The following is a 27,335-nucleotide window of genomic DNA, read 5'->3' on the forward strand; positions in this document are numbered from 1 at the left end:
CATCACAGCCACTACTCCCAGCACCATTCCAACTCAACCATTCTACAGTGATTCATCTTTCTGGGTTCCTCCTATTCCAGGGTCAAGCAAGGTCACTTGGCTTTACCTGGAGATGATGCCCAACACCTCTCATCCTTCACTCTTTTCCTTACTGCTTTAAAATTTTCTGCACTTAGTGTCCAAAGTTGAGAATGCTGCTGGTGGTGAAGCTGCTCCACAGCTAACTAGACCTTCCTCCACCTGTGTTCCCTGTTCCTTGTGGCAGTTACAGCTGTCTGGAAGGCTGGAGTCAATGCTGCTCCTGTGGCTCCAGTGAGCTTGGTATGTGAGACTCAGAAGAACTGAGATACCAAGGAGGAGAAGCATCACTACAGGTGGATGGGAAGGCCTAGAAAACTGACATGAACAGTGTTCTTCTTTTCAGGATTTACTTGTAAGCAGTAAGTGATCTCAGAAAAGTGGATTCAGGTTCATTCACGTAGTCAGTATTTATTGAGCATCTACCTGGGCCAAAGAGCTTGGGATATACCAGTGAATAAAAGAGTCAAAATCCTTACCTTTGGAATGCTTACATTTCATTGAGGGAATAGAATCTTTACATTACACTGGAGGAACAACAGTAAAAAAATATTTTGCTCAAAGTGATCATTACTAAGGAAAAAAGAACAAATGGAGATTGGTAGGCAGTGATTTTTAAACAGGGTCATTGAAGTAGGTGACTGGAAAAACACTTGAAGGTGAGAAAGTGAACTTATGCTTGTTTGGGGAAGAAGGCTCCAAGCAGAGGGATTCAGTTCAGTTCAGTCACTCAGTTGTATCCAAGTCTTTGCGATCCTATGAACTGCAGCACGCCAGGCTTCCCTGTCCATTGCTGAAACTCATGTCCATTGAGTTGGTGATGCCATCCAACCATCTCATCCTCTGTCGCCCCCTTCTCCTGCCTTCAGTCTTTCCCAGCATCAGGGTCTTTTCCAGTGAGTCACTTCTTTGCATAAGGTGGCCAAAGTATTGGAGTTTCAGCTTCAGAATCAGTCCTTCCAATGAATATTCCGGACTGATTTCCTTTAGGATAGACTGGTTGGATCTCCTTGCAGTCCAAGGGACTCTCAAGAGTCTTTTCCAACACCACAGTTCAAAAGCATCAATTCTTCAGTGCTCAGCTTTCTTTGTAGTCCAACTCTCACATCCATACATGACTACTGGAAAAACCAAAGCTTTGACTAGATGGACCTTTGTCGGCAAAATGATGTCTCTGATTTTTAATATGCTCTCTAGGTTTGTCATAGCTTTTCTTCCAAGGAGCAAGCGTCTTTTAATTTCATGGCTGCAGTCACCAGCTGCAGCAATTTGGGAGCCCAAGAAAATAAAGTCTGTCACTGTTTTCATTGTTTCCCCATCTATTTGCCATGAAGTGATAGGACTGGATGCCATGATCTTAGTTTTTTGAATGTCGACTTTTAAGACAGCTTTTTCACTCTCCTCTTTCACTTTCATTAAGAGGCTCTTTAGTTCCTCTTCATTTTCTGCCATAAGGGTGGTGTCATCTGCATATCTGAGGTTATTGATATTTCTCCCAGCAATCTTGATTCCAGCTTGTGCTTCCTCCAGCCTGGCATTTTGCATGATATGCTCTGCATATAAGTTAAATAGGCAGGGTGACAATATACAGCCTTGATGTACTCCTTTCCCAACTGTTATTCCATGTCCAGTTCTAACTGTTGCTTCTTGACCTGCATACAGATTTTTTAGGAGGCAGGTCAGGTGGTCTGGTATTCCCATCTCTTAAAGAATTTTCCACAGTTTGTTGTGATCCACACAAAGGCTTTGGCGTAATCAATAAAGCAGAAGTAAATGTTTTTTCTGGAATTCTCTTGCTTTTTCTATGATCCAACGGATGTTGACAATTTGATCTCTGGTTCCTCTGCCTTTTTTAAAACCAGCTTGAACACCTGGAAGTTCATGGTTCACATACTGTTGAAGCCTGGCTTGGAGAATTCTGAGCATTACTTTGCTAGCGTGTAAGATGAGTACAAAGGTGTGGTAGTTTGAGCATTCTTTGGGATTGCCTTTCTTTGGCATTGGAATGCAAACTGACATTTTCCAATCCTGTGGCCACTGCTGAGTTTTCCAAATTTGCTGGCATATTGAGCGCAGCCCTTTAACAGCATTATCTTTTAGGATTTGAAATAGCTCAACTGGAATTCCATCACCTCCACTAGCCTTGTTCATAGTGATGCCGTCCCCTCTCCAGTATGAAAAAGCAGAGGGGACAGCACTGCAAAGGCCCTAAAGCAGATGGATGCCTGGGGGGGATGAAGGAACAGTAGAGAGTCCAGTGTGGCTGGAGCGGGTGAGTGATAGGGTCAGAGGGGTCCAGAGGCCAGATCATGGAAGCCTCAGAGACCATTGGAAGGACTGTGGTGGAGGGCTGGAAAAGGGAAAAAAAGAAAGGACTGTGATGGCTCAGTGGTAGAGTCGTCTGCCAATGCAGGGGACACAGGAAGCATAGATTGGATTCCTGTGCTGGGAAGATCCGCCGGAAATGGCGACCTGCTCCAGTATTCTTGCTTGGAAGTTTCCATGAACAGAAAAGCCTGGCAGATTACAGTCCATGGGGTTGCAAAGAGTCGAACATGACTGAGAAGCTGAGCATGCACACACATTTTGCTGTGTACACAGCGGGGAGCCGAGGAGGGTTCTAAGCAGAGGAATAGAGACAGTTCCCTGGTGGCCTAGTGACTAGGAGTCCAGACTTTAATTGCCATGGCCTGAGTTCAGATTGAACTGGTCAGGAAGCAGATCCTGCAAGCTGCATAGCAAAAAAAGAAAAAAAAGCAGAGGAATAGAAGATCTATCTGTTTAAAGATTCCCTGGCTGTTGTGTGGATGTGACTGCAGAGAAGTCCCATGAACCATCCAGGTCATAGAAACCTGAGTCATACAGTTTGTGTTCTGGTCCAGAAGTTAGGATTTTGAGTCAGGGAGGTGGGGTGTTTGTTTTGAGGTTGGGGACGTCATTTTAGTAGCTAGAGAGCACAGCTGTGGGTCAGGATGGAGAATCTTTGGAAGAAAAAATGATGTCGGAGTGAGAAACACCACTAGATGGCAACAGAGAACCAGGAGCAGGTTAGCACAGGCCTCTGATTCCCGCTTCCTCCCCGGTGAGGCCTTGGCGGTGGTAACAGCTTTCACTGCTTTGTTCAGGTGCCTGATTCTTTGTAGTCTGAACTTCTGGGTAGAGAATTATGCCTCTGCTGCTGTAGGAAAGCAAATGTTTGCAGATAAAATCCAAGGGTTAAAGCAGAATGTGGACAGAATGCAGATCAGCCCAGGCCAGTCCTGCCCTGGACTGGAGGCTGGGGTTAGAGAGGGGGTGGAAAGGCCAAGAGCTCATTTGGATTCCTTGCCTGCCAGACTCCTCCTCACTTCTTCTTATTCTAGAATGAGATGATTCCACACCACAGCTTGCACTGCCCTCCGCTCTTATGTTTTCCTGTTAACATAATTATCCAGTTTGCTCTTCGACTTCATGGTGTGGGGTTCTAAAAAAAGTCTATCTTAGTGCTCTGTGAAAGTAAACACAGCCACGCTGTCTCAGTTCAAAGGGAAGAGGGAGTCAACGTTTAGATTTGCACTGAAAACTGACAGTTAAACCGACTGTTTACACAGTTCAGGCTGAAACCCTTACTTTGTCTCCATTATTTGGATAAGGCAGGTGATTTCGTTTATTTATTCACTGAAACTATACAGTTTCCAAGATCTGCTTCACTTTGCACTCAGTAGGATAATTTTGCCACGTTTCCGTCACTGCATTCACAGGGCGAGAAAGGATGGAGGAAGGGGAATAAGGTTAGGGAGAACAAAAGGAGTCAGGCGTCAGGCCAAGGACTGGTCGGGAAGTCTGGCAGAAGGGAGAAAAGAAAAATTTAAGAGGGGAGAGAAGAAGACAAAATGGTGGGAGGGAAGATGAGAGGGAAGCAAGCCTCTTTGCAAGGATGTAAGGTAGCCTCCTTCTCCTTCTAGTGCCATAGTCTCTGCTCTTGGCCTAACCTCTCCCCGGGTCACGGCTCTGTGTGTGTGTGGTGTATGGTGTATGTGTGTGTGTGTTTAAAGTTGTTGGGGGTGGGTGTTGTGAAAATCCCAACAGTGCCAGGTGGACCTCTGCCTGTCTTCTTCACAGGACAACAGCTGCTACTTCCTCTAGCCCTCGTTGGGAGGGGTTGAGGGGGGCTGGGAGAGAGGAGGCCAAACCTGGATTGGTGCCCACCCTTCAGAGCCCACTCTCTCTCTCTTCTGGAGTTCTACACAGCCTCTGGAGACCCATGGAAAGCCCATGAGCCTTTCCCTCCAAGCAGGAGCAGATCCAGGTTCTGTTCATCTGTGTTGCTCCTAGGATAAATAAAGGTAATGGACTCATTTTTGCAGACGAGGAAAGTGAAACAAATAGCAAGTTGGGGTCAGATGTGGGATTCGCTTTGGGTCTTTGAATTCTCATGACCTCTCCTGGAACAGCTGGGATCTGTAGGAGGCAGCAGTGACAGAAGGTTGGAATCCTTGGCTCCTAGACCAGTGCCTTTAGACCAGCCAGGATGTAGGCGTGGGGAACCTGGTCTGGGCTTGAGAGGCCTCACCAGATCACTCTGTTCCGCAAGCCCCTGCCAGTTCCTCACTTGTCTATGGAGTAAGTTAGAAATTCCTTAGCTTGATACTCAAGGTCTGCCACAATCTGGCAAACCTACCTTTCTAACTTTGTCTCTGACTTTTCTCCCACTGAGTGCCTCAGTCTCAGTCAGGCTGGTTTTTTTCTTTCCTCAAACATGCCTTTCATAATTCTCCCCACTCCCTCTTTTTTTTTTTTCAAGCTTTGAGGCTGCAACTATCTTGCTTTTTTTCCTCCTTCAGTATATTTTACTGAAGTACAGTTGGCTTACAATGTTTCAGGTACACAGTAAGGGGATTCAGTTATACATATACACATACATTATTTTCAGATTATTTTCCATTATAGGTTATTATAAGATACTAACGATAGCTCTCTGCGCTATACAGTAAAACGTTGTTGCTTGATGCATATCTATTTCTTTTAACTAGAAATCGAGTATTCTATTCATACTAAGTCAAACAAGTGGAATCAAAATGTCATAAATTTTTTAGGCAAAAATTCATAAGTTTTCTAAAATATATATTATACATGCTATTTATATTTTTAAAATTTTATTTTGTATTGGAATATAACCGATGAACAACATTGTGATGCTTTCAGGTGACCAGCAAAGGGACTCAGACATACATATACTTCTATCCATTCTCTCCCAAACTCCCCTTGCATCCAGGTTTATACGTAACATTGAGCAGGGTTCCATGTGCTATACAGTAGGCTCAAAATCCTCTTTATCTCCACTTAACCGTTCCTTGAGACCCATCTGAAGGTTTCAATTTCCCTCCAGAAAGCTTTCTCTGACCTTCCTAATTTAGAGGGATCTCTCTCGTCTTTAAATTCCTACATTTACTGTCTTCAAAATGTGTAATTTTCTGCTTTGAATCGTTGGTTATTTCTTCATATATATTTGTTTTCCTCCAGTTTTGACTGTCAATTCCCAGAAGACAAGGACCATCTGTTATACTACTCCCACAGGATATAGCACAGTTAGTGACCCTAAATGATTCAAATTTGAGGTTAGAAGGCATTCCTCCTGCCCTTGAGTGATCCCATTCCCAGGTGGTATCACCTGAATGATCCCAGTCCCAGCTGAGGAACTGACAGTGCAGCTGCTGAACTCTAACCCTGGGGTGAAGGTCAAACTATGACAAGGAGGTTGAAATGGCTGAAACAATCCTTTGAGTTCAAGGACAACCCAGGACAGTTTGCTATTTGAACCGTTTGAGTTAGAAAGGGCAAAGGTAAAGCCACCAAGATTGCAGTGAGCTCACTTAGGGCTCCCCTTCGATCACAGGGAATCATTTTTGCATTTGTCAGTCTAGCCAGTGGTTCTAGAATCCTATCATTGGGGAGGGGAGGAGGGAGAGAATGTGTACATGGCTATATGCAGAGAGTTTCAGGGGAAAAATAGCAAAAGGTTGTTTCAGTGATGAACTGTCAGTAGTCCTTTTGCTGGCAGAAGAATCAGCACCATCACAAGCGAAGTCAAACAAACAAATGAACAAAAAATCTCTAAGTCTTAGATATTTACCAATCCTTTTCAATATGTAAGGTATAAATAAGTTTGCTCTTGTTAGGGAATCTGATTCTGTCATTAGACCAGAAGTTTTCAACCTCAGCACAAGCTACATTTTCATTTGGGTACTTCTTTGTTGTGAGAACTGTCTTGTGTGATGTAAGACACTGAGCAGCATCTCTGGCCTCCACCCACTAGAGGCCAGTAGCGCCTCCTAGTTGGGACAAACAAAAAAGTCTCCAGACATGATCTAACTGCTCCTCCTGGAGAACCACTGAATTAGACGCGTGGCCTCAAGCATGCAGCTGGCCCTCTCTAAAAGTTAGTTTCTTCATCTCTAGGATGATTGTTGTATAAGTAAAGTCCAGTATAATGGGGTAACAATTTCACAAATCTCGGGCCTCAGAAGCAGATGAAACCACGACAAGGATGTCAGAATGGATGAAGCAATACTATGGATCAGGATGGGACTTTAAAGACCGAACCACAAGGACTGCAGATTGAAACTCAAAGGCCAATCATACACTCAGCACTTCTTCTGGTCCCACAATCATGACTTTGTCACATATGTGCATACCTGTGTTGTTCCTACTGAATTGTAAATTTAATCTGGACTGGAACTGTCTCATTTACTTTTCTATTTCCCCCAATGTTTGTTGTAATGCTTTTCAGGTAGTATGTAACAATTTTAAAATATTTTCAAGCAATTAGCATGGGGTGTGATTAATAGAAAGCTTGGTGAAGATGAATTTAAGTCAGGCAATACTCTGAGGGCTCTAGACTGGCAGTGGGGATGTAGGGAGGTCACTTGGCTCATTTGGGGAATATAAGACTTGCCAATGTGGAGTGAGTTGGGAATAAAAAGTAAGTTGGTATAGGAACATAACTAGTTATCCATTTATATATTGTTTAATGACTAAAAGGCATTTCCATACTGACTGTCTCATTTTATTCTCACAGCCTCATGAGGAAAGGACAGCATCAATCCCATCCTCTAGAAGAGGAAACAGAAGCCCAGTAGGTTAACCTGAGCTCATGTCCTAAACTTTTTATGATGTGTTGTTCCATTTCTGTAATTGTGCAAGTGGAGGTCAGTGATGAAGGGGGAGTAGCAAATGAAGGAAGTGGAAGACCAAGAGGCACAAAAAGCCCCTTTCTCTTTCACAGGAAGCTGCAGCCTTGAGCAAATAGGGAAGAGGTGGCATGCTCTGAGACTGGGGCCACACAATGCTAGTAGCTTCCTCAAAACAAAGACTTGAGTCAGCCGGGCTCTGGCACCACCCCGCCTGGGCTCCCACAGGGTGCTGGCTGATAGACCAGCCTGAAGGATGCAGATGAACCACCTGCCTGTGTGGGCCTTCCCCTCACCTGCCTGGCTGTGCACACTTCCCTAAGGAGATACGCCAAACAGAGGCTTCTTAAACACAATCTCTGGGTTGATCTCCACATGAACTGGCTCAGAAGAACTGAGCGTGGGGGTGAGGGTGGGAGGAGAGAGTGGCATTCTGGGTAGAGGAGGTGAGGTGAGTAAGAGGTGGGGGAGGCGGGCAGGGATGGAGACGCAGTTGGAGACATGGGGCGGGGGGCCACGTCATGGAGGTCTTCTGTCCCATGAGGTGGAGAGTCCTTTTGTGGTTGGGAGTGTGTCGTGTCTGAGAGAAGGGAGATCCTGAGCAGGGGAAGGAATAGGAATGGAAGAGACAGGTTTAAGGAAAATTTTAGTTAAGAGATTGTCAGGGCTGCGTGACTGATGGACTCGAGCTCATACCAGTGCCCGGCCCTGGGCTAAGAGCTCCTGATATACATCTTAATGAATCCTAATACTGCTTCGAGGTATGGAATATTGTCCTCACTGACAGATGAAGAAACTGAAACTTATACAGGTTTAGTGAACCAAGATCGATGGTGCACAGCTGGGAAGCATCAGAGCCAGGATTCAATTCCTGGTCTGTTTGGCTCAAAAGCTTTGCTCTTAACCATCTTGCAGTACTGCCTCCAAACGGATGGGATTAGGGAGAGGGTAAGGTGGAGGATCACTCTCAGATTTCTCGCAGAGGTAACTGAGGAAATGGACAAGGCAGGAGCGAAAGCAAGTTGGAGGAGGATGGGTTTGGTTTTGAGTCTACCTTGTGTTGTCAGAAAGAGCAAGTTTGGACTTTCCTGGTGGTGCGGTGAATAAGAATCCTCCTGCCAATGCAGGAACCACCGGTTCAGTCCCTGGTCCAAGAATATTCCACATGGCTTGGGACAACTAAGTCCTTGTGCCACAATTACTGAGCCTGCGCCCATGAGCCACAACAACTGAAGCCTGCACGCCCATGCTCTGCAACAAGAGAAGCCACTGCAAAGAGAAGCCTGTGCGTCATGACCAGAGAGTAGCCCCTGCTCTTTGCAAGTAGAGAAAGCCTGTGCACAGCAATGAACACCCAGTACAGCCATAAATAAATAATTAAAAGAAAACTTCTTTAAAAAATGAAAAAAACCCAGCAAGGTTAAGGGGGCTGTGAATGAGGAATACCCATGCATCTCCCCATGCCCCCTACCCTTTCTGAATCACACACCGGCCTTGGAACACTCAGGGATCTGTTCTGACTCCCCTTTCCTGCTCTCCAGGGAGAAAATGGTAAGCTGTCCTAAGACACAACCAGACAACAGGTGCTGGAGGCAAGGCTGCAAGGCCTGTGGAAATCAAGGACTGTGAAGGGGCAGAGGCTGATGAAAAAGATTTAAAAGCCTGCCCCCCACCCCCCCACCTTTTTTTTAACAGAAAGAATCTGATTTATTGGGTACTGGCCCACACCACCTCAAGCCCAGGCTATGCTGTCTACTCCCACCTGACAACTTTGAGCCTTCGGGGTCAGCACTCATAGGTTTCCAGGAGTGCTCTAACGCTAAAGGGCCTGAGGTTATAGGGTCAGTGTGATCACCACTGGAGTGCAGTTGATGATGGAGACGGTGAGGGGTCCACAGAACGGTCTTTGATTCTTTGCCCAGCATTCAGGCGGCAGGGAGGCTCCCTTGTATATGTGGCCCCGGGGCCCCCAGGAGTGGGATGAGAGAGTGGGAGACCCCCTGTTCTCTGAGGGTCAGGAATAAGCAGCATCTTGTTTCTCAGAAACACGATGGTGCTTTCCTTATCACCTTTCCACAGGAGCAGGGCCTGTGAACCAGAGAAGACATCAAAGGAAGCCTAAGAACCACAGGACTTCTGGCAAGGAGGCCAGAACTTAGTGTTCTGATGACACCAGAGAGGAGGAGAGCAGAAGGTAAATGGCTCTTTCCTCCTCCTCATCCAGCCCCCTCAGGCCAGGGGCTCCTCAAACCCAGGGGACATGCCCTCCTCCCACACCAGCCTTTATCCACCAACCTTTCTAGCGTCTTCTCTCACCTGTTGGCTGTCCCTGGCCTCAGGCAGGAAGACTCCGCCTCTGTCCTGCTGCCTTCCAGCTCCTGTCCCTCCTCAGCTGCAGTCAGGGAAGTGCTGCTGAGCCTGTCACTTCTGGACCCTCTGCATTTTTACCAGAAGGACTAACCGGGCCAGGGTAACCACGAAGAGCCTCTTATCCCGAGGACCAGTTGGACCTCTTATTTCGTAAGTGTCATAGCTCCCGGGTGGATGGGGTGAAGGTGAGATTCTAAGGTAGACCCAGGGACAGGGGGAATGGCTAGAGGTGGCCGACCAGTGGGGTGACCTTGGGCAAATGTCTCCTCTGATGCATGACGACTTGGGCTGGATGATCTCCGAGGGACAGTTGGGCCTTGAAGGCATAGGGGAGGCCACACTGGGGAGGCTGGGGGCACACTGGAGGCTCTGGGCAGGGACAGCCAGCCACCCAGACCCACCTCTGTCTCCAACCACCTTAACTCTGCCAGCAGGAAGAATGGCACCACCTGTGGCCCAGCTCCTCTTCCTCCAGGTTGTTCTAGGGCCAGCTTTGGTTGAAAACATCAGGACTCAGTTTGCCATCAAGAACTTCCGTACCTTACACGTTGACTATCCCAAGGTTGACTACGCCAAAGGTTTCCAAGGTTACTGCAATGGTCTGATGTCCTATGTCCGGGGCAGGCAAGAAACCTGGTATTGCCCAAAGATCCATTATGTCTTACATGCCCCTTGGACAGTCATCTGGAATTTCTGCAAGTACAGTGAGAGCTTCTGTGAGAATTACAATGAATACTGCACGCTCACCCAGGACTCCATCCCGCTCACAATTTGCTCCCTGTTCAAAAAACAGCCACCCACCAGCTGCCGCTACAATAGCACCCTGACCAACCAAAGGCTCTATCTGCTCTGCTCTGAAAAGTACGATGGTGCACCCATAGATATCATTGGCCTCTACTAGGAAGAGAGGCCTTCGGTCTGAAACCACCCCCCCAGCTCCCCCACCCACGGCCGCTGCTACACACTAGCCTGTCCCCACTCCCAAAGCTCAGATTCCTGGTACAAGGCTTCCTTTCTGGCTTCACAGGCAGGCAGAGTCTCCTCCCAAGAGACCGGGGAGGCAGGAAGTATGTCCAGACTTTTGGTCACCATGCAAAGTTGTACTGTCTTCTAGGCCTTTTCGGTCTTGTTTCCCTCCCCCCACCACCCCCGCCACCATTCTCCCTCTCCCACAGACTGTTTTACCCACCCAAGAAGCTGACTGTGTCCAGTTGGCAGCGACTGTCCATCTACTGGGCCAGATCCTGAATCCTGGCCGGAGTCCCAGAGCCTCAGCTCACACCATGGCACCGGTTCCGAGTCTCAAATCCTCTCCCCTGCCACCTTTCCCTTCTGGGTCCTCCCCATCTCCCTTATGATTCCCTCCACTTGCTCACCCATACTGTGGGTATCTCTAGCTGTAAGACCCTCCCTGAGAGTCTTAGACTCATATTAGCTTCATTCCTCCAGGACATCCCCCTCAGCTCTCAGTCTCCCGTTCAGTCTCTCCCCCACACTTCCAACCTCTTTAGTCATCCTGTATTCTTTCTCTGACCTCTTTTCCTTCCATCCTTCTCACCTTGGACCCCCCTGCAGTTTTAAGTTATCTTCTCTGACCTGCTCTTCCAGAGATTCCTGCATCCTTTTCCTTCCCGAAGCTCCTTCTGATATCCCCCCAAATCCAGGATCTGCCTCTGACAAGGCAGGGATGAAGTGGGCTCAGCTGTGGTCACAGAAGGTTTTAAAACCATATTTGAATTATGTAAGATATAACCATTGGATGAAACTGGGAGAAGGGTACATGGGATCTCTCTGTATTTATTTTGCATCTGCCTGTGAATCTAATCACTGCAAAATAAAAAGCTAAAAAGCCCATCTGAATTAGTTCTGATTTCATTACTCTTTCTGCAATGCATCAGAACTCCTACTCTCAGAGTCCTGGAGGTCACCTACCTCTGGCCATCTTCCTTGGCTACCCTTTGGCAGCAGGGTCAGTAGGATCTTCTGTTCCATGTCTACCATGATGGAGGTGGATGGGGTAAAACTCAGCTCTGGACTGGGTTGAAAATGGAGTCTCCTTATCCTTGTTGTTGTGTTGTGTGCTCAGTCATATCCGACTCTTGCGACCCCACGGACTGTAGCCCACCAGGCTCCTCTGTTTATGGAATTTTCCAGGCAAGTATATTGGAGTGGGTTGTCATTTCCTACTCCAGGGGATCTTCCTGACCAAGGATAGAACCCATGCCTCCTGCACATCTCCTGCATTGCAGGCACATTCTCGAGTCACCGGGGAAACCCTTAGGTCTAGAATAAGCTCATAACAGGAGTTAGGCTAAGTAGATCCTTGGCCTACCCTCTCTGGTGTCCATTTCTCCCCCAACAAAACATGGACTGCAACAGATGAGGAAGGTGGAAGGACAGGGAACCGTCCCATTGCTAGTATTCGGGCTGTACTATGTCAAATCGGGAATTGCTACTCCCCTTTGGGATGGTGGCGGGGATGGATACTGGTAATGTGTGAGCACAGCTAGCAAATACTTTTGCCTCCACAGCTAGTTTATATCTCTTATCTCCAAATATATTCCTCAGCCATGTGCTTAGAAGCAGCTGTTGAGGGGGATGCTACCCAGTGATGAGGAGGCCAAGTAGAATGAAGGGAGTGCTTCTGGGAAGTCCTACCCTTGGGTTTCTCGGCTCTTCTCTCTGTCTCTGCACCGAGGGTCCCTCGTCCTTCCGCGGGTGGAAGACAGAGCTCATGAACTGCTGCACACACAGATGTTTATTGCCCCCCCCCCCCGCAAGCTCCCTAGTATTCAAGATGCAGGGTCAAGGGCCAACAGGCAAAGATGAGGCTACTCCGGCTACTCCCTAGTTGCTGCCCTTCTTATCATATGTTCCAGCACCCTTGTAGCCACTCACGTAGCCTGAGTTGTCAGTCACGTCTTCCCGTCCCGCGATGCCTTTCCCCTTGCCACTCTCGTCAAATCGCTCCTTGTGGGTGCCAGTGTACTTGCTGGTGTCCGTCAGCCGGCTCACCCCGCCCACCGTGGTCGCTTTCTGTGGGCCAGAGGGTGAGGAGCCTGAGCCTTCTCCCTTCCTTCCCCTCTACTCTCACAGCCCTTCTCTAGAGATGGCCTTCGAGTAGTTCTATTAGCTCTCCGAGCTCATGTTCAACCCCTGGCATGGTACTGCCTGCTTAGGGCTCAGGCGTAGATGAGAGGGGGAACTATGATAAGAGCCATCCACTTGTGAGAAAGGAATCCAGGGCATGGGAATGAGTAGGGAGGTGTGTGTGGACTTTTCTGCTTCCAGAGAAGCTATTTTGACTAGGCTACAGCTAGAGGACTTCAACCCCAGACCTAAAACACAAGATCTGTCCTGCTGTGCTGGGCTTACGTCGCTTAGTCATGCCCAACTCTTTGCGACCCCATGGACTGTGGCCCCCCAGCCTCCTCTGTCCATGGGGATTCTCCAGGCAAGCATACTGGAGTGGGTTGCCATGCCCTCCTCTATGGGATCTTTCCAACCCAGGGATTGAACTCAGGTCTCCAGCATTGCAAGCAGATTCTTTACCGTCTGAGCCATCAGGGAATCCCCCCTGCCTTGCTGGGAAGGCCCTATTTGAAACCCACAGTAGAGAGACCTTTTAGTAGAGAGGGGATAAATAGGGAACAGAAAGGTGGGTGCTAGGCAAGATGTCGGATATTAGACCTTACATAAGAGCGTGAAGAGGAGTAGGGAGCAGGTACCAGATGCTCTGCGCTCAGTGTCCCCCCAAAGCCACCTGGGCCTGGTGGCCTGGCCCAGACCCTGGATGCTTGGGAATGAGTCTAAGTTTTACTATTAAAATGGGTGTGAAAAGAAAAATAAGTAAATAACTAAAATTGCTGTGGACCTTGGGTAAGTCACTTCTTCTCACAGTTTCCTCACTTCTGAAATGACTCGAAGATCTCTAAATTAGTCTGTTTCAGTACCAACAGTGCCCAGAGGCCTTCTGCCCCATCTCCGTGCTGCTGTTGACAAGGGTTGGGGACACCGATGTAGAGGAGGGGAGGTGGGAGCAGCAGGGACTCAGGGAGGCAGAGTCAGGGTTTGGAATGAAGTCTGTCACTCACAGTAACACCAGTGGTAGCTGGGTCCTTGCCCTCCATGAGCTTATAAATGTTCTCCAGGGCTTCATCCAGGCTTTTGCCCTTGAATCGCTTCTGGCCCAGTTCCTTCATCGCTTCCTGGAACTGTTGGAATGTGATGGTTCGGGCATTCTTGGCCCTGGTCAGTAAGACAGAAATCCAGGAACTGGGGAACATGAACTCATCGCTTTCCAAGGTCTAGCCCTCCCGTTACTCAGACGGGGCCTCTGCACGCGGAAGGTCTTGAGGTCAGGGGCTAGCAGTGCCAGACACCCAGTAGGTGCTCAGGAGACCCGTTACAAATGTTCTACCGCAGAAACCCTGCCACATCCCATGACGTTACTTGTTCTATTCACCACCCCACTCCTGTCTTTGGTCCCTTACTTGACTTTGCTGAAAACGATGTCCACATCAGTGGAGGTGACCATCTTGCCATCCATGATGCCACAGTCTTTGCACAGCTTGGAGAAGTTCTTGTTGTTCATTTCAGTGCCACTGCTTGATGATTCTCCAAAGACAGCAAACCGCTGGAATGTTCTTTCTGCTTCTGATGCCATGGTCAACTGGAGGTGGGGGAGGACAGTAAGGGGGGAGACTTGGGGGTGAGGGAGGAGGGGAGGGGAGGACTGAGGAGTAAGAATGATGAAGGTTAAAGTAAAATCAGAATCAGCAACAGGAACAAACACACCCGTCCGACCTACTGTTCCCAGTACGAGGGATACTAGTGTGGATCCTACACACTGAATAATCACCACTGCCAACCACTTCCCCACCACTTCTGTGTACCTGAGAGTGCCCGGATGGTGTCTGACCCTAACCAGCCTCTGTAGGTAAGTGTGTGCAGATCCGTGGGAGCTGGCTGGCTGGAGAGACTGGGGGCAGTGGGAAGGGAGACAGGGGAGGAGAGGGAAGCTTCTGTGACCTCAGCAGTGTTTATGTGACATCATTTTCAGCCACTGTTACAGCTCTGATCTTGGGGGAGGGGTCTTAGGTCCCTACCTTGCATGCTGCATTGAGCATGTTACCAACCTCCTGATCTCTGCAAGTGACCAAGCTTCCCTCATTGGTTCAGCCCTGTTTGAACCAGTCTTCTGGGTCCTAGTTAAACTGCATTATGCTCTATCTCTCAACAACAGTTGAGGAGAGCTCAGGGAAGGAGTTAAGGGAAACAGGTTGACATCAGTCCAGCACTGTCCTTTTTTCGTCTCCTGGCCAGGTTAATGACCCACATGGAAAATCCCACTGGCTTTGGCAGACCAGGTGCAATAGGAACTTGAAACGGCTTCCAGTTTGGGCCCCACATGGAAAGAGCATGGGTCTTGGAGGGTCACATACCTGGCTGGGTTAGGGTGAGGGTGAGCCTCAGACTCTCAAAATCTTCCAGATAATTTTAATTTTCTATGCAGGTCAGGGATATTTTTTTTCCCCCATGCCACATGGCTTGTGGAATCTTAGTTCACTGACCAGGGATTGAACCTGGGCCCTTGGCAGTGAAGGCTCTGAGTAACTAGACCACTAGGGAATGCCCTCCCCTCTTTTTTAAAGTAATGCTGTAATTTTATTCAGTTTTTACTACATGTGTTTTTCTTCTTTCAGAAGGGGTTTCTCTTTGGCCTTTTCTCCGGCTGGAAACCATTTAGAGGAATGAACTTCATGGCTCCTAAAATATTGCCACTAGGTTGGTGACTTCCCTCCCCATCCCATCTAATCAGTCACCAATTTCTGTAATTTCCTTTGTCTTATAAATCCATTCCTTCCTTTCCATTCCTATTACTCCCACTCTTTATTCAAGTCTTTGTCATCTCATATCTAGTTGATTATTCTGGCTTCTAAATGACCTCTTTCCTAATTCAAAATGCCTTACCCTCAACCACTCCACAATCCATCTCTTCTTAACCCCCTGCTCCCAATCAGATTATTTTCACAAAAAAATTACTTATCTATTTTTCCTGATCAAGAACACTCTGGATCTTCAAAACGTTTTGAAGAGTCAACTTTTTTTACCTGTCATTCAAGGACCTTCACACTTGGCTCCAGTCCACCTTATCAGATGTCACGTTTCATCAGTATTACTCTGCACTTGTGGCCATAATGACCTAATCACTCTATGCTGCAGAGGCTACCTGAAGTCTAGTAGAGACAGAATAACTTTGGAGAGGATTGAATCCAGGGATTTAAGTCCTAGATAAATCATTTACTAGTGAGTGGCCTTGAGCAAGAGACTAAACATCTCTGAGCTTTAATTTCTTCATCTGTACAGTGAGGACAATAATATTTATCTTATAGTATTAGGGGATACTATGTGGGAATTACCTTCCCTGTAGTAGCTACTATGCAGTTCATCAAAGTAACATGTGTATTTCTGTCCCTTAACTTTCCCTTATGGTCTCTCTGCCTTGATAGAATGCCCCTGCTTCTCATGCAAGTACTGTACTGTACTTCTCATAGGATGCTTTACCCTAAGAACAAAACCCTTTCCTTCTCTGAATTATACTAAGATAATGGTTCCTAGCCTGTGGGCTGCAGCCTCTTTGGGCAAGGGTTTCTGAGTTATTGAGGGCCTGTGGAACCTGTATATATACAGAAGCCTGGTCATTGAGTAAATAATAAACCTTGCACATGTAGGTGCATATGTGCATAGATGTTGCAATTATCAGAAGACTGAACAAACTTACCCGAAAGTATTTGCTGAATTCACAGTTGGGCTCCATCAGGAGATTCTAAAATCATCATTTGGGAATGGAAGTCTCTAATCTCCCACTTGAAAAGGATGGGAAACTCTTCCTATAGGACTTATTGTCTAAACAATTAATCTTATATTACATCATTCTGAACTTTTTCTATCTTTGTATCTTCTCTCAACTACTGGATCCTAAGCTCTAGAGAGATATGACTAGCCTCACACTTCTTTGAATTCCATCTATACAGTGGCTTGCACAGAGCAGGTCCTTATTGCTGCCAACTGGAAGGTATAGTTTGAAGCTGTTTCTTGGTCCAAGAGAAGGAAGTTAGGAAAAATGTTCTTGTTGGGCCACTGACACTGGGCCAGGCTGAGACCTGCCCTGACAAGGAGGAACCCCATCTTAGAGCAGAAGCAGCTTCTTACTGCCTGTGGCAGGCTGAGACCCCTAGCCTAGGAAGCAAACATCCCAGTGGAAATTTCCCGACTCCTGCCTGCCCTACGCCCCTGCGTAGGCCCCTTATCAGGTTCCCCCTGAGTCATCCTGACCCAGAGACGAATTTAGATGCTGGAACCTCCAGGTCCTTCCCTCCCCCACTCCAAGTAAGACCTACTTTAGATACATCAGAGGAGGCAGCAGGCAGAGTTTCTCACTGCAGGCTCTCTTTTCTCTCCCAGTTCCAGCTGGGCTGGGAGAGCTCTCTTCTGTCCTATGCATTTTTATTTATGGTCCCAGTTCCAGCAGGCTTTTCCTTGTCCAGGAGAGTGTTAAACTGGCATTCAGAGGGGAGAGGGGACTAGGCAAGGAGCCAGGGTGCCCAGCTTCTGTGTCAGTTTCTGGGTAAATGGTTATCAAGGGAGCGGGGAAGGGAGTGGAGGAAAACTTGGGTGCCCCAAATTGGGGGATCTAGAGGGAATCCTTTAGGTTTGGGGTTGTTAAAAGCTAGATTTGATTAGTCGGGATCTACTCTGGGTCACCTCCTCCCTCCTGGCCCCTCCTTTCCAATAGGTCCTGCCAAGTGGGGATGAAAGGGGCATTGATGTTCCTTGGATGGGAGGGGGTGGTGAGGGTGGTTGTGGGGGGTGGTTCCCAGGCAGGAGGGGGAAGGCAATTTAGGGGTCTTGGGGGGGCAGTCTGAGCTGGTGTTGCAGTTGGCAGCTCCAGTTCCATTGGCCATTGTTCCCAACTGGCCTGGTGCCCAGCCCCCGAAATGGCAACTCAGGAACCAGGCTGAAGGAGGATGGGGTGGGGACCTCTGGGGGAAGGGAACCTGGAAAGGGTGCAGGTGGGGAGAAATCCAGTCTGTGTTTCCTTTTGTGTAAGACAACTTTGAATCCCTTTAGCCTCATAACTATCCCATTCTGGGTGACTTTTCCCTGAGGGGCACAGGGAGGGTGCATATAGGTGGAGACAGAGCAGGGTGATTGAGGGATCCAGGCCATCACACCCACCCAGGCCCTGAGAGAAGGCGGCAGTCCCTGAGAAACCATCGCCTGGGCTGGGCCGAGCCAGCCTCTCCCTCCTTCTCTGGGCCAGACTAGAAGGGGTTAGCACTGAAGCCACAGGGTCTCTTGGGTCCCAGCCCGGGACACTGCGTCCTCCCTAAACCCCCACCCCACTTCCACAGAGTTAACTCCACCCCTGTGCCTGTTTACCCAAGAGTCAGCACCCCTGGGGGTCCTGGCCCCTCCTCCGCCCCTCCTTGGGGCCTTGACCCGGGAGTCTCCGTTGGCCATCCTCTCCCCCCTCCCGCGATCTCCCTCTATTTATAGCGGCCCCCCGCATTCCCCGCCCCCCCTCCCGCCTTGTTTTCCAACTTCTCAGGGAGCAGCCCAGAGAGCAGTCGCCGGAACCCTGGAGAGAGAGGAGGTACCAGGACCCTGGGCGCCCCGAAACTGGAGCTCCCGCGCCCTCGACGCCCCCACCCCCTAGTCGATGCAGGCACACCTTCCCCTCTCCGCGGTCGAGACCCTCGCCTCCTCAGCAGCTATCCTTCTGTAGCCTAGCCCTGTTTCCGGGCGGGTGGAGTCAAAATCGTGGGGTGCCAGCACCCTGGCTTCGTCTCCCTTTTACCGGTTCCCACCTCGGAGTCGGGGCGCAGGAAGGAGCCTGAGTGCTACAGGCAGGGACAGATCACGGGTGGGGGCGGTGCTGAGAGCCAGCGTGGGGATCCCCCGCGGGACTAAGGGATCCCCCACGCCCACAGCCGCCCGGTTGCGGGGGTGGGGGGGTGAATGTTGTGGGGAGCGGGGGCCGGAGCCTGGAAGCACCCAGCTGTTGGCTTTCTTTAGAGTTCCCCTCGGGCCCCCAGCGCTGCCCCTCCCGGAGCTGCGGGCGGCCCGGGGCGGGGTGAAGGGGGGCGTGTTTACCAGGGGTCTGGGGCGGATCTGCGGGGAGCTGGCGGCCCGTGGGCGGGCTGGGGCGGGCCGGGGGCGGGTCTGCGGGGAGCCCGAGCAGGGGCGGGCCACGGAGTCAAAGGCAAGTGAAGGTGGAAGCGGCCGCGGCGGCAGCAGGTAGGGGGAAGGGCGGGAGTGGGGCCGCGGGGCTAGGCTGGCGCCGGGGGGTGCCGGGAGGGGGTCGGATCCCAACCTCTCGGAGTGTACGGCTCGCGGGCAGGAGCCGGCCCTCAGGGCCGCGAGGCCGCGTCGCACAGAGGCGGAGGCTCCGCGGGCTGCAGGGCGTGTTTGGGGCGTGCACGAAGTTGTGTCCGGGGTCAGGGCTCTCCGCGCCAGCCGCGCGAATTGTCAGGCCCCACGCGGACAGCAGCGAGGGGACTCGGAGGGACAGGTTCCGGGGGCTGGGCCCAGTCAGTCCCATCTGCCCTCCCCATCCCTTCCCAGCTGGCTCTCGGCCCTTGCGGGTCTTCGTGGCACGCTGGGGAGAGACTCTGGAACCGCCTCACACACCCTCTTTCTGCACTTTCGGGACCCACACCGAGACTGGGAGGAGAGAAGCGAAGGCACGAGGCTTTAAAAAAAAAAATTTTTTTTTTAATGGTGGAAAGAAACAGTCGTGCTCTGCCACCCCATCTCACTTGAGAGCTGTCAAAAATCTTGGGGATCCCTTAGTCCCCACTTTAATTTGCAAATAAGAAATTGAGCGCAAGAGTAGTGACAGACGGAGCCAAGGTCACGGTGGGAGCAGCAAAGCCTGGGGTAGAATCCAGAGGTTCTGACACAAGACACGCTCTTTTCTCCACATCAGCACTTCCTTCTCTCCTCTCCCCGCCCCGCCCCCGGCCCCCCGCCCCCCTTTCCCAAGCCTGGACTGATACCTGCTGTGTTGCCAGGCAGACCCTTCCAGCCTGTATTGATTCTAGCTAAAGCCTGGAGAAGACTTGTTCACTGGACTCCTGGGTAGATTGGGAGGGTTAGTGACCTGGCAGGGGTTGGTGACCCAGATAGCCCAGGTCTTGGCTTAGATTTTCTGTCTCTAAAAGACCCAGGATCTGTCTCTCATGTCATTCACCTCATTGCCTTGTTTTCTCAGACCCCAGAGCCAGGAGGAGTGAGAACCCTGACCCCTAACCCTACTTCATCCAGCCAATAGGAGCCAAGTAAGTGACCCCACCTCCAGGCTGCTGGCCCTTTACTCCACTGGTCTGCACAGGTGCTCTGCTCCTCACCGGCCCCAAAGGTTGAATACATGCTACTTTATTGAAGTCAGGAGTCTTGGGAGGAAGGGAGGCATTGGGTCTGTTGGACCCAGATGTCCCTTGTCCTTCTTTTCTGGTTTCCCCCTCCCCCCCTTGGTCATGTTACTCAGGTCATTTTTAGCCCCTTTCTCTTTGCGCTGCTGACCTTGGCGCTTTAGTCGAAGGTCACAGCCAGTGGTGAACTCTCGATACCCATCCCTTGGTATCTTTAGAGCACCCAGTCACTGAGCCACGAGTTTCACCCCCTACCTAACTAGGAGTGTGGGGTGGCCCCTAAATATAGCCTGGGAAACCTGAGCTGCCCTGCTGCCCCACCCTGGTATTTCCATCCAGGATAGGGGAGGGGGTACGGAGGTGTCGGTGTTGAGGGGTGTTGGGATGGCCGGGCTGAAAGGAAGTGGTATCCTGAGTTCTCTTCTCCAAGCGGCCTGGCCCTGCAGCTGGGGGCTGCTGGACAGCCTCTCTCTGTGTCCTGGATTAGTCTTCAGCTCCTGGGGCCCTCTGCACCCAGCACTGTCCAGTGTTGAGAGAGGAAGCTGGGGGTTGGGGGAGGCATGCGGTGTGGAGGCAGCCGCCCCAGTCTCTGTGTTTCCTCACCCCACCAGGTCACCATGGCAGAGCTGCGGGAAGTGCAGATCACGGAGGAGAAGCCGCTGTTGCCAGGGCAGGCACCCGAGGTGGCCAAGGTTATCAGAGACCCCTGACTCCCAGGCCCGAACCCCAGACCCCCAAGCAGAGCCCTTGCTTCTTCCCTCCCCAGACTATCTCATTCTCACTCACACCTCCCCTATGCTCTCCACTTCTCCCCATGTATCTCTCCCTGAACACCACGACTGAGAGTCCAGGCTTTTTCCTGTCACTAGGCTAACCTTCATCCTCTCCATGTCTCTTTTTCGTCAATCTCTTTCTGTCTTTGGTCTCCGTTGGTCTCTTTACCTACCTTTTTTTATTTGTGTCTGTCTCTCTCTGTGACTCTCCGTGGCTGCGTGTTTCTGTGTGTATCTGTCTGTATATCTCTCCAGGAGGCTGAGTTAGCTGCCCGAATCCTCCTGGACCAGGGACAGGTAACAGCTTGGGGCAGCCCCAGGTGGGAGGAGGGGCTCTTCTCTCCCCAGGAAGGAGGGGCCCTTACCTAGTTTTCTTCTCTCTGCTGCTTCTCCTTCTATTCCAGTCCTTTCCTGTCCCCATCTCCCTGCTCCCCTCCCTTCTCCTCCCTCTTTTCTCAGCGTTCCCTGATGCTCTTCGATCTTTCATTATTCTTTGCCAGCCCCTAAATCATCTTCCAGTGTCATTTTTACCTCAATTCTTGCTGATCCTACTTCTACTTTTTGGTTCCAGTTTCCTGTCTTTGCCCCTGCCCTTTCAACTCCCCGACTTTTATGGAGGTTCCTCTCCTGCCTCTTTTCCTCTCAGCCTAACTCCTGCCTGATGGTGACCCGTTTTTCTGCAGACTCACTCTGTGGAGACACCTTATGGCTCTGTCACTTTTACTGTCTATGGCACCCCCAAACCCAAACGGCCAGCGATACTCACCTACCATGATGTGGGACTCAACTGTAAGAACCTTCACTTCCTCTCCCATTTCTTTCTGGGAAGAGGCTGGTGGGGCAGGGGGAGGGTAAAACTCCAGTGTGAGGGGAAGGGTCAGTATGGGAAGGGAGCCATGTGGTATGTCAGGGGAAGTCCTCTCCTAGTCTGAATGTGGCATGAAAGAAAGAGGGTGGATTCTGACCTGGGGACATTTCCCCGTCTGACTCTACTGTTGGGGTGATGGGGATTCTCTTTAGATAAATCCTGCTTCCAGCCGCTGTTTCAATTTGCGGATATGCAGGAAATCATTCAGAACTTCGTGCGGGTTCATGTGGATGCCCCTGGCATGGAAGAGGGGGCTCCCGTGTTCCCTTTGGGGTGAGAATTAGCTCCTTCCCTCCTCGTCAGGCTGTGAGGCACATGGCAGGTATGGAGTAGATTGGATCCGGGAGGAGGAAGGGGAGGGCGATGGTCACCCCGGGAGAGAATGAGTAGGACACGGAGCTGGGGGCCCTGGGGACAGGTTGGTGTTTTCCTTAACATTCTTCTCTTCCCCAGGTATCAGTACCCATCTCTGGACCAGCTTGCGGACATGATCCCTTGCATCCTGCAGTACTTAAAGTGAGAGGCCTGGGGACCCCTCCGAGCCAGAGTTCTCCTTTCAGCACAGGGTGGCCCTTAGAACTCCTGAGCGAGTTCTGTCTGGACTAGATGTTGTCTATACCAGTTGAGAGGAAGTGGGTGGCTTTGGAAAGCTGACTTGAGTCAGCAGAGCAGCCCTAAGCGATAGAGGAGAAGAGGGAGCTGTGTGCCTGGCCCTGCCTCAGGCTGAGGAAGGTCTGATCTGGAAGCTAGAGAAGGGGAGGGGGCAACACAGCCCCTGAGGAACCCGACTGGCCTGTCTTCCCCTCCCACTCCCTGCGCCTCCTCCAGATGGAGGCAGAGGGGGTGAGAGGAGGAAAGAAAGCCGGGCGTGGCCTCTTCCGTGCACAGTTAATGCTGATGACACCTGGGCTCTGTCCTTGACTTGGCTTTTCCTGGGCTTCAGGGCCCTGGGCGGCTGTGGTTCACCTCTTTGGCTCTTTCTCCTGATACTTCCTGTTGTTCACCAAAGTTGTATCTTTTTTTAATATCTTGCTTTAAGTTCTCTCCTTTCCAGTTCCTCTAGAGGAACCAGGAACTAAAACAGAACTAGTTGAACTAGCTCCTGAAAGTTGAGAATGGACGAAGAGCTACATAGGAAACTGTCTGGTTGGTTGGCGTGTGGGTGTTTCTTTTTAAGACACTCACTCTCCTGGAGGGAGCTGGGAAAAGACTACAGTGTCCATTTCTTAGCTCCTTGGCACCTTCTTTTTCAGCATCCCCCCAAAGGAAGGTCCTTTTCTGTCCTTTGTGCCCATGGCCTTAGGAAGGAGGGTGAGGAGTTTGGAGAATCAAAGTTTTGGATATCAGGACCCATTAGACCTACATTTACCTTTCACAGTTTCTCCGCAATAATTGGAATTGGTGTTGGAGCTGGGGCCTACGTCCTGTCGCGATATGCTGTAAGAAATTTTAAAAATCCCAGATAAGCAAAATGCGGGTCCAAGGAACAGGCAGTGTTTACTAGTGTGTGCTTGAGGGGAGGCTGTGAGTACGAGGGTGGGACGCAGGCCCCCCTGGAGCCTGGGGTGGGCAGAGCTCAGTGGGGAGGGGATAAGTCCATGCCTGCCTCTGACTTCCCTCTGCTGCCCCTCAGCTTACCCACCCTGATACCGTCGAGGGCCTTGTCCTCATCAACATTGATCCCAACGCCAAAGGCTGGATGGACTGGGCAGCCCACAAGGTTTGGAGGGGTCTGTGCACTGAGATTTTGGGGGGCTTCCCCTTGCGTGGGTCCATTTAGCCTCTAACAACAGAACTGGCTGGCCTGTGAGCTTCAGGGAGCGGGGAAGGATCAGGAAAGAAACTCGGGTCTCTACTCCTCATAGTGTCCTGAGCTTTCTCACCTGCCCTGTCCTCATAGCTAACAGGCCTCACCTCTTCCATTTCGGAGATGATCCTTGGACATCTTTTCAGCCAGGTAAGTGGTTGTGGAAAATGGAAGAAGTAGAGGGAACCAGCAGGGACTGGAATGTGTGGGGTGATTTCCTTACTTCGGACTGATTTGGGGAGGGAAGAACGCTTGCCTCTTTGCATCTAGTAATTGTTTTTGAGTTCTCTTCCCAGCCCTATTTATTCTCCCTCTATTTTCCTTCAGGAAGAGCTGTCCGGAAATTCTGAGTTGATACAAAAGTATAGAAATATCATTGCACATGCCCCCAATCTGGATAACATTGAACTGTACTGGAACAGCTACAACAAGTGAGTGGGCATGGAAGAGAAATGTAGAAGCGGTCATGGGGGTCATGGGAGGCACAGAGGGGCCAAGGGGAGGGGAAGCAGGCTGGGCGAGGTGGGCAGGGATTGTTGGGCAGTAGTGGTAGCTGCAGGACAGGTGGGGGTGGGGTGGGGGGAGAATTGTGAGAAGCCTGCCCCCTCTCTCTTGTTACTTCCTTGGACTTTTGGATTCCCTGAAGTAAGATGATCTCCTGTCCTCGTGCCCTTCATCCCCTTCACTGCCCTCTGACCAGGGACCTTGGGCACAAGGGGCCATAGGGCTCACGCTTGAGGCCTGTCTGCCACCTTCTCTTTCGGTTCTCACTTGTAATCACCAATATTCAACTTTAGTTTAGGGGAGGAAGATTGCTTCCTCATGGGGAAGCTGGCTTACATCTGGGTGGGTAGCACTGCTTGCCTAAAATTTCCACTCTTCTTTTAAACCCTCTTTAGTCGCCGAGACCTGAACTTTGTGCGTGGAGGCGATAACACCCTCAAGTAAGACTTTAAGGGATAAAACTTTGCCTCTCTCCCTAGATCTTCCCCTAGTAGATGCTTACATCCTTTAGCAGGAGAGTCTTTTGCCAGAGAATTTTCTTGTCACCTCCTCCCCTATCCTGTTTAGCAAACCACCACCCTCTAGGTCTTACCCCTTTGAACTCTGTTGGTGGGGTCAGCGGGGTTCAGAAGGTTGTTTTCTCTTTGGAGCCAACTGCTCTTCTGGGAGGAGGCGGAGGAGGGAGTGCTGGGGGCTCACCACCTGCTCCCCAACACTATGCCTCTAGGTGCCCTGTGATGCTGGTGGTAGGAGACCAAGCACCCCATGAAGATGCAGTGGTCAGTAGGGAGTCCTGGGGTGGGTGAAAGAGGGTGGCAGTCAGAGGGCTATCTTACCAAGAGGCAAGCTCTGTTTGGGGGCGGGGAGAGTAACTTTGGGGCGTAAGAGGTTGATTCCTGACAAGAAGGAAATGGGCAGAGGCCTGAGAAGAAAAGAACTTGGAGGACTCTTTTGGTGGTCCAGTGGTTAAGACTGCAAGCTCCCAATGTTGGGGGCATGGGTTTGATCCCTGGTCGGGGAGCTAAGATTCCATATGTTGTGGGTATGGGCAAAATAAAAAAATAAAAAGAACTGGGTCTGGGCCCCAGGGTCCTTTGGTTGGGAGGGGCCACTGGGAGTGTGACTTCATTCATTCAACCTCCTCCCTACTCCAGGTGGAATGTAACTCAAAACTGGACCCCACCCAGACTTCCTTCCTCAAGGTCAGTAACCCTATTCCACGTCTAGCCTGACTCTTGGCCCCCGGTCCAGAGCCATAGATCTTCTCCAGATTCAGCTGCTAGGCTGGCTTCCAGGGTCCTACATGGGAGCAAGTGGGCGGGTGGAGGAAAAGAAACAAAAAACACCCCAATGGCCTGGAGTGGAAAGCCTAGGGAAGAGAGCCCTCTGATAGCTCTCGGCATGGCTCATTTGTTTATGTATATGTCACTTTTTCTGGATGACTCTCTCCTGAACAGATGGCTGACTCTGGGGGACAGCCCCAGCTGACTCAGGTGAGCACCCCTGCCATTCGTTGGGTGGGACATTAGTGGCCCTGAACTGTACCCTGCGCTACACACCCCGTCTCAAACCTGCCATGGCTGTGGGCTCCAGCTCAGGTTCTAACCTCACTCTGCTGTCTCCCTTTCCTCATTTTACTTTTACAGCCAGGCAAGCTGACCGAGGCCTTCAAGTACTTCCTGCAGGGCATGGGCTATAGTGAGTATAGGGGTCAGAGGCTGTCATGAGGACAAGAGGTTGTCGCATAGGAGGAGGGAGGGCCACGAGGGGCAGGAACCTCTTCAGGCTAATTCCTGGATTTACTGCCGTCTGTCAAATCAAGCCCCATGTGTAACTCTCGTCTCCACCCAAGCACCCCACTCTTGAGTTGCCTGCTTCTCTTCCCACCTCCTCTCTGACTGCCGGCTCTTCCTTCCGTCTCCACAGTGGCCTCATCCTGTATGACCCGCCTGTCCCGGTCTCGCACGGCCTCGCTGACCAGCGCGGCATCCATTGATGGCAACCGCTCCCGCTCCCGTACCCTGTCCCAGAGCAGCGAGTCTGGGACTCTCTCTTCAGGGCCCCCGGGGCACACCATGGAGGTCTCCTGTTGAATGACCCTTGTTGCCCTGGTGTGGGACCCAGCCCTGACCTCCCCCAGTACTAACCTGGGAGGTGCATAGGGCACTGGGCCCAAGTGAGCACAGGAAGCTGGGCAGATCATGTGGGGAGATGACCTTGATCTTTGATTGCTACCCTAACCTTGACCTCTAACCTGTGATTTCCCTCAGCTCCTGGGAGAGATGTCCTAATATCTCTTAGGGACCCAGACCCCTAAATGATCCCTCTCCTTCATCTTGGTGTTAAGGCGGAGAAGGCATGTATCCCTGCTCCCTAATCTGGGTGTCTGTAGCTAAGGGACAAGAGGTTGTAGAAGTTGTCCATGGTGACTCCCCCAGACTCTCCCTCCTTATCCCAGATTGCAAGGGTAAGGGGCTCCGGGCTGGGGCTCCACTCACCAAAGCTGACATGGTGTCACATTAATCCTTCATGCCTCTGAAGGGCGTGGGCCTAAATGAATGTTTGACAGGGGAGAACTGCTGGTGGGTTAGTGGTCCTCAGGACATGCCAGAAACATTCAGTGTGGAAATGGAAGTTGGAATGGGAGGTGGTGGGCGGTGAACAAGTGTGATGGAAGGACTGGAGCTGGGCAGTAGGAAGGGGACTGGGGCCGTTGGCTGCTCTAACTTTGGTAGCTATCTAGACAGCGTGTGTCTAGAGGGGGGTGGGCGGGGGGAGCCAAGCTGGGCATGGCTGCTTGGGGCTTGGCATGGGGGTGGGAAGGGCTGCCTTGGGGCTCTGACCACAGTGTGTGATATGTGGGGGGTGCCCTCCTGTCTCCCACAACTTCTGCTGTAACAATAAACTGTAGAGGAATCTGAGCTCCACTATTCTTCTGGGTCTGAATGTGCCTGCCTCGTGTCCCTTTTCTGCCTCCCCCTACTCAGCCCTTTCATTTCTCTTCTCAAGGTGACAAAACCACAGGAGAGGGCTGGTGTAGCACAAGTGGTAGTTGCGCAGTCATGCCCAACTCTTGCGGACCCCATGGACTGTATGTAGCCCGCCAGGCTCCTCTGTCCATGAGATTCTCCAGGCAAGGATACTGGAGTGGGTTGCCATGCCCTCTTCCAGGGGATCTTCCTGACCCATGGACTGAACCCCAGACTCCTGTATCGTAGGCAGATTCTTACTGTCTAAGCCGCCAGGGAGGCCCCTGTATAGCATAGACTAACACTATAAAATGTGACCTCATGGTCACTGGTCCCTACTCCAATAGTGTGGTATTGT

General features: G+C 50.8%; 3 protein-coding genes across 8 annotated transcripts; 2 read left to right on the plus strand and 1 right to left on the minus strand.

The window, feature by feature from the left end:
* Positions 1–463: 463 nt before the first annotated feature.
* On the minus strand, positions 464–14,661 carry TPPP2 (tubulin polymerization promoting protein family member 2). Of its 2 annotated transcripts, none has more exons than XM_020893370.2 (5): positions 14,513–14,661; positions 14,111–14,289; positions 13,712–13,865; positions 11,550–12,653; positions 464–10,310 (listed from the first exon to the last, which is right to left on the minus strand). In XM_020893370.2, exons 2-4 carry the CDS (start codon positions 14,281–14,283, stop codon positions 12,465–12,467), a joined length of 516 nt encoding a protein of 171 aa, XP_020749029.1. In that variant the 5' UTR covers positions 14,284–14,289; positions 14,513–14,661; the 3' UTR covers positions 464–10,310; positions 11,550–12,464. The 2 variants fall into 2 exon arrangements, with proteins under 2 accessions (XP_020749029.1, XP_020749028.1); XM_020893369.2 differs by having other exon boundaries at positions 14,111–14,352; positions 14,513–14,660.
* RNASE13 (ribonuclease A family member 13 (inactive)) lies at positions 10,057–11,469 on the plus strand. The gene has a single exon (XM_020893368.2). The coding sequence runs from the start codon at positions 10,057–10,059 to the stop codon at positions 10,516–10,518; it is 462 nt and encodes a 153-aa protein (XP_020749027.1). The 3' UTR covers positions 10,519–11,469.
* A 3,509-nt stretch (positions 14,662–18,170) lies between the features above and the next one.
* Positions 18,171–26,929, plus strand: NDRG2 (NDRG family member 2). 5 transcript variants are annotated; one of them, XM_020893361.2, is made up of 17 exons: positions 18,171–18,276; positions 19,897–19,963; positions 20,668–20,748; positions 21,085–21,126; positions 21,513–21,618; positions 21,850–21,970; positions 22,151–22,213; positions 23,076–23,136; positions 23,331–23,417; positions 23,598–23,654; positions 23,832–23,935; positions 24,404–24,448; positions 24,736–24,787; positions 25,163–25,210; positions 25,466–25,501; positions 25,655–25,706; positions 25,935–26,929. In XM_020893361.2, exons 3-17 carry the CDS (start codon positions 20,674–20,676, stop codon positions 26,099–26,101), a joined length of 1,116 nt encoding a protein of 371 aa, XP_020749020.1. In that variant the 5' UTR covers positions 18,171–18,276; positions 19,897–19,963; positions 20,668–20,673; the 3' UTR covers positions 26,102–26,929. The 5 variants fall into 5 exon arrangements, with proteins under 5 accessions (XP_020749020.1, XP_020749023.1, XP_020749021.1 ...); XM_020893362.2 differs by lacking the exon at positions 18,171–18,276 and adding an exon at positions 18,824–18,920; XM_070468910.1 differs by lacking the exon at positions 18,171–18,276 and adding an exon at positions 19,265–19,366.
* Positions 26,930–27,335: the final 406 nt, after the last annotated feature.

The sequence above is a fragment of the Odocoileus virginianus genome, chromosome 6, assembly GCF_023699985.2.
Source record: "Odocoileus virginianus isolate 20LAN1187 ecotype Illinois chromosome 6, Ovbor_1.2, whole genome shotgun sequence".
Classification (NCBI taxonomy): domain Eukaryota; kingdom Metazoa; phylum Chordata; class Mammalia; order Artiodactyla; family Cervidae; genus Odocoileus; species Odocoileus virginianus.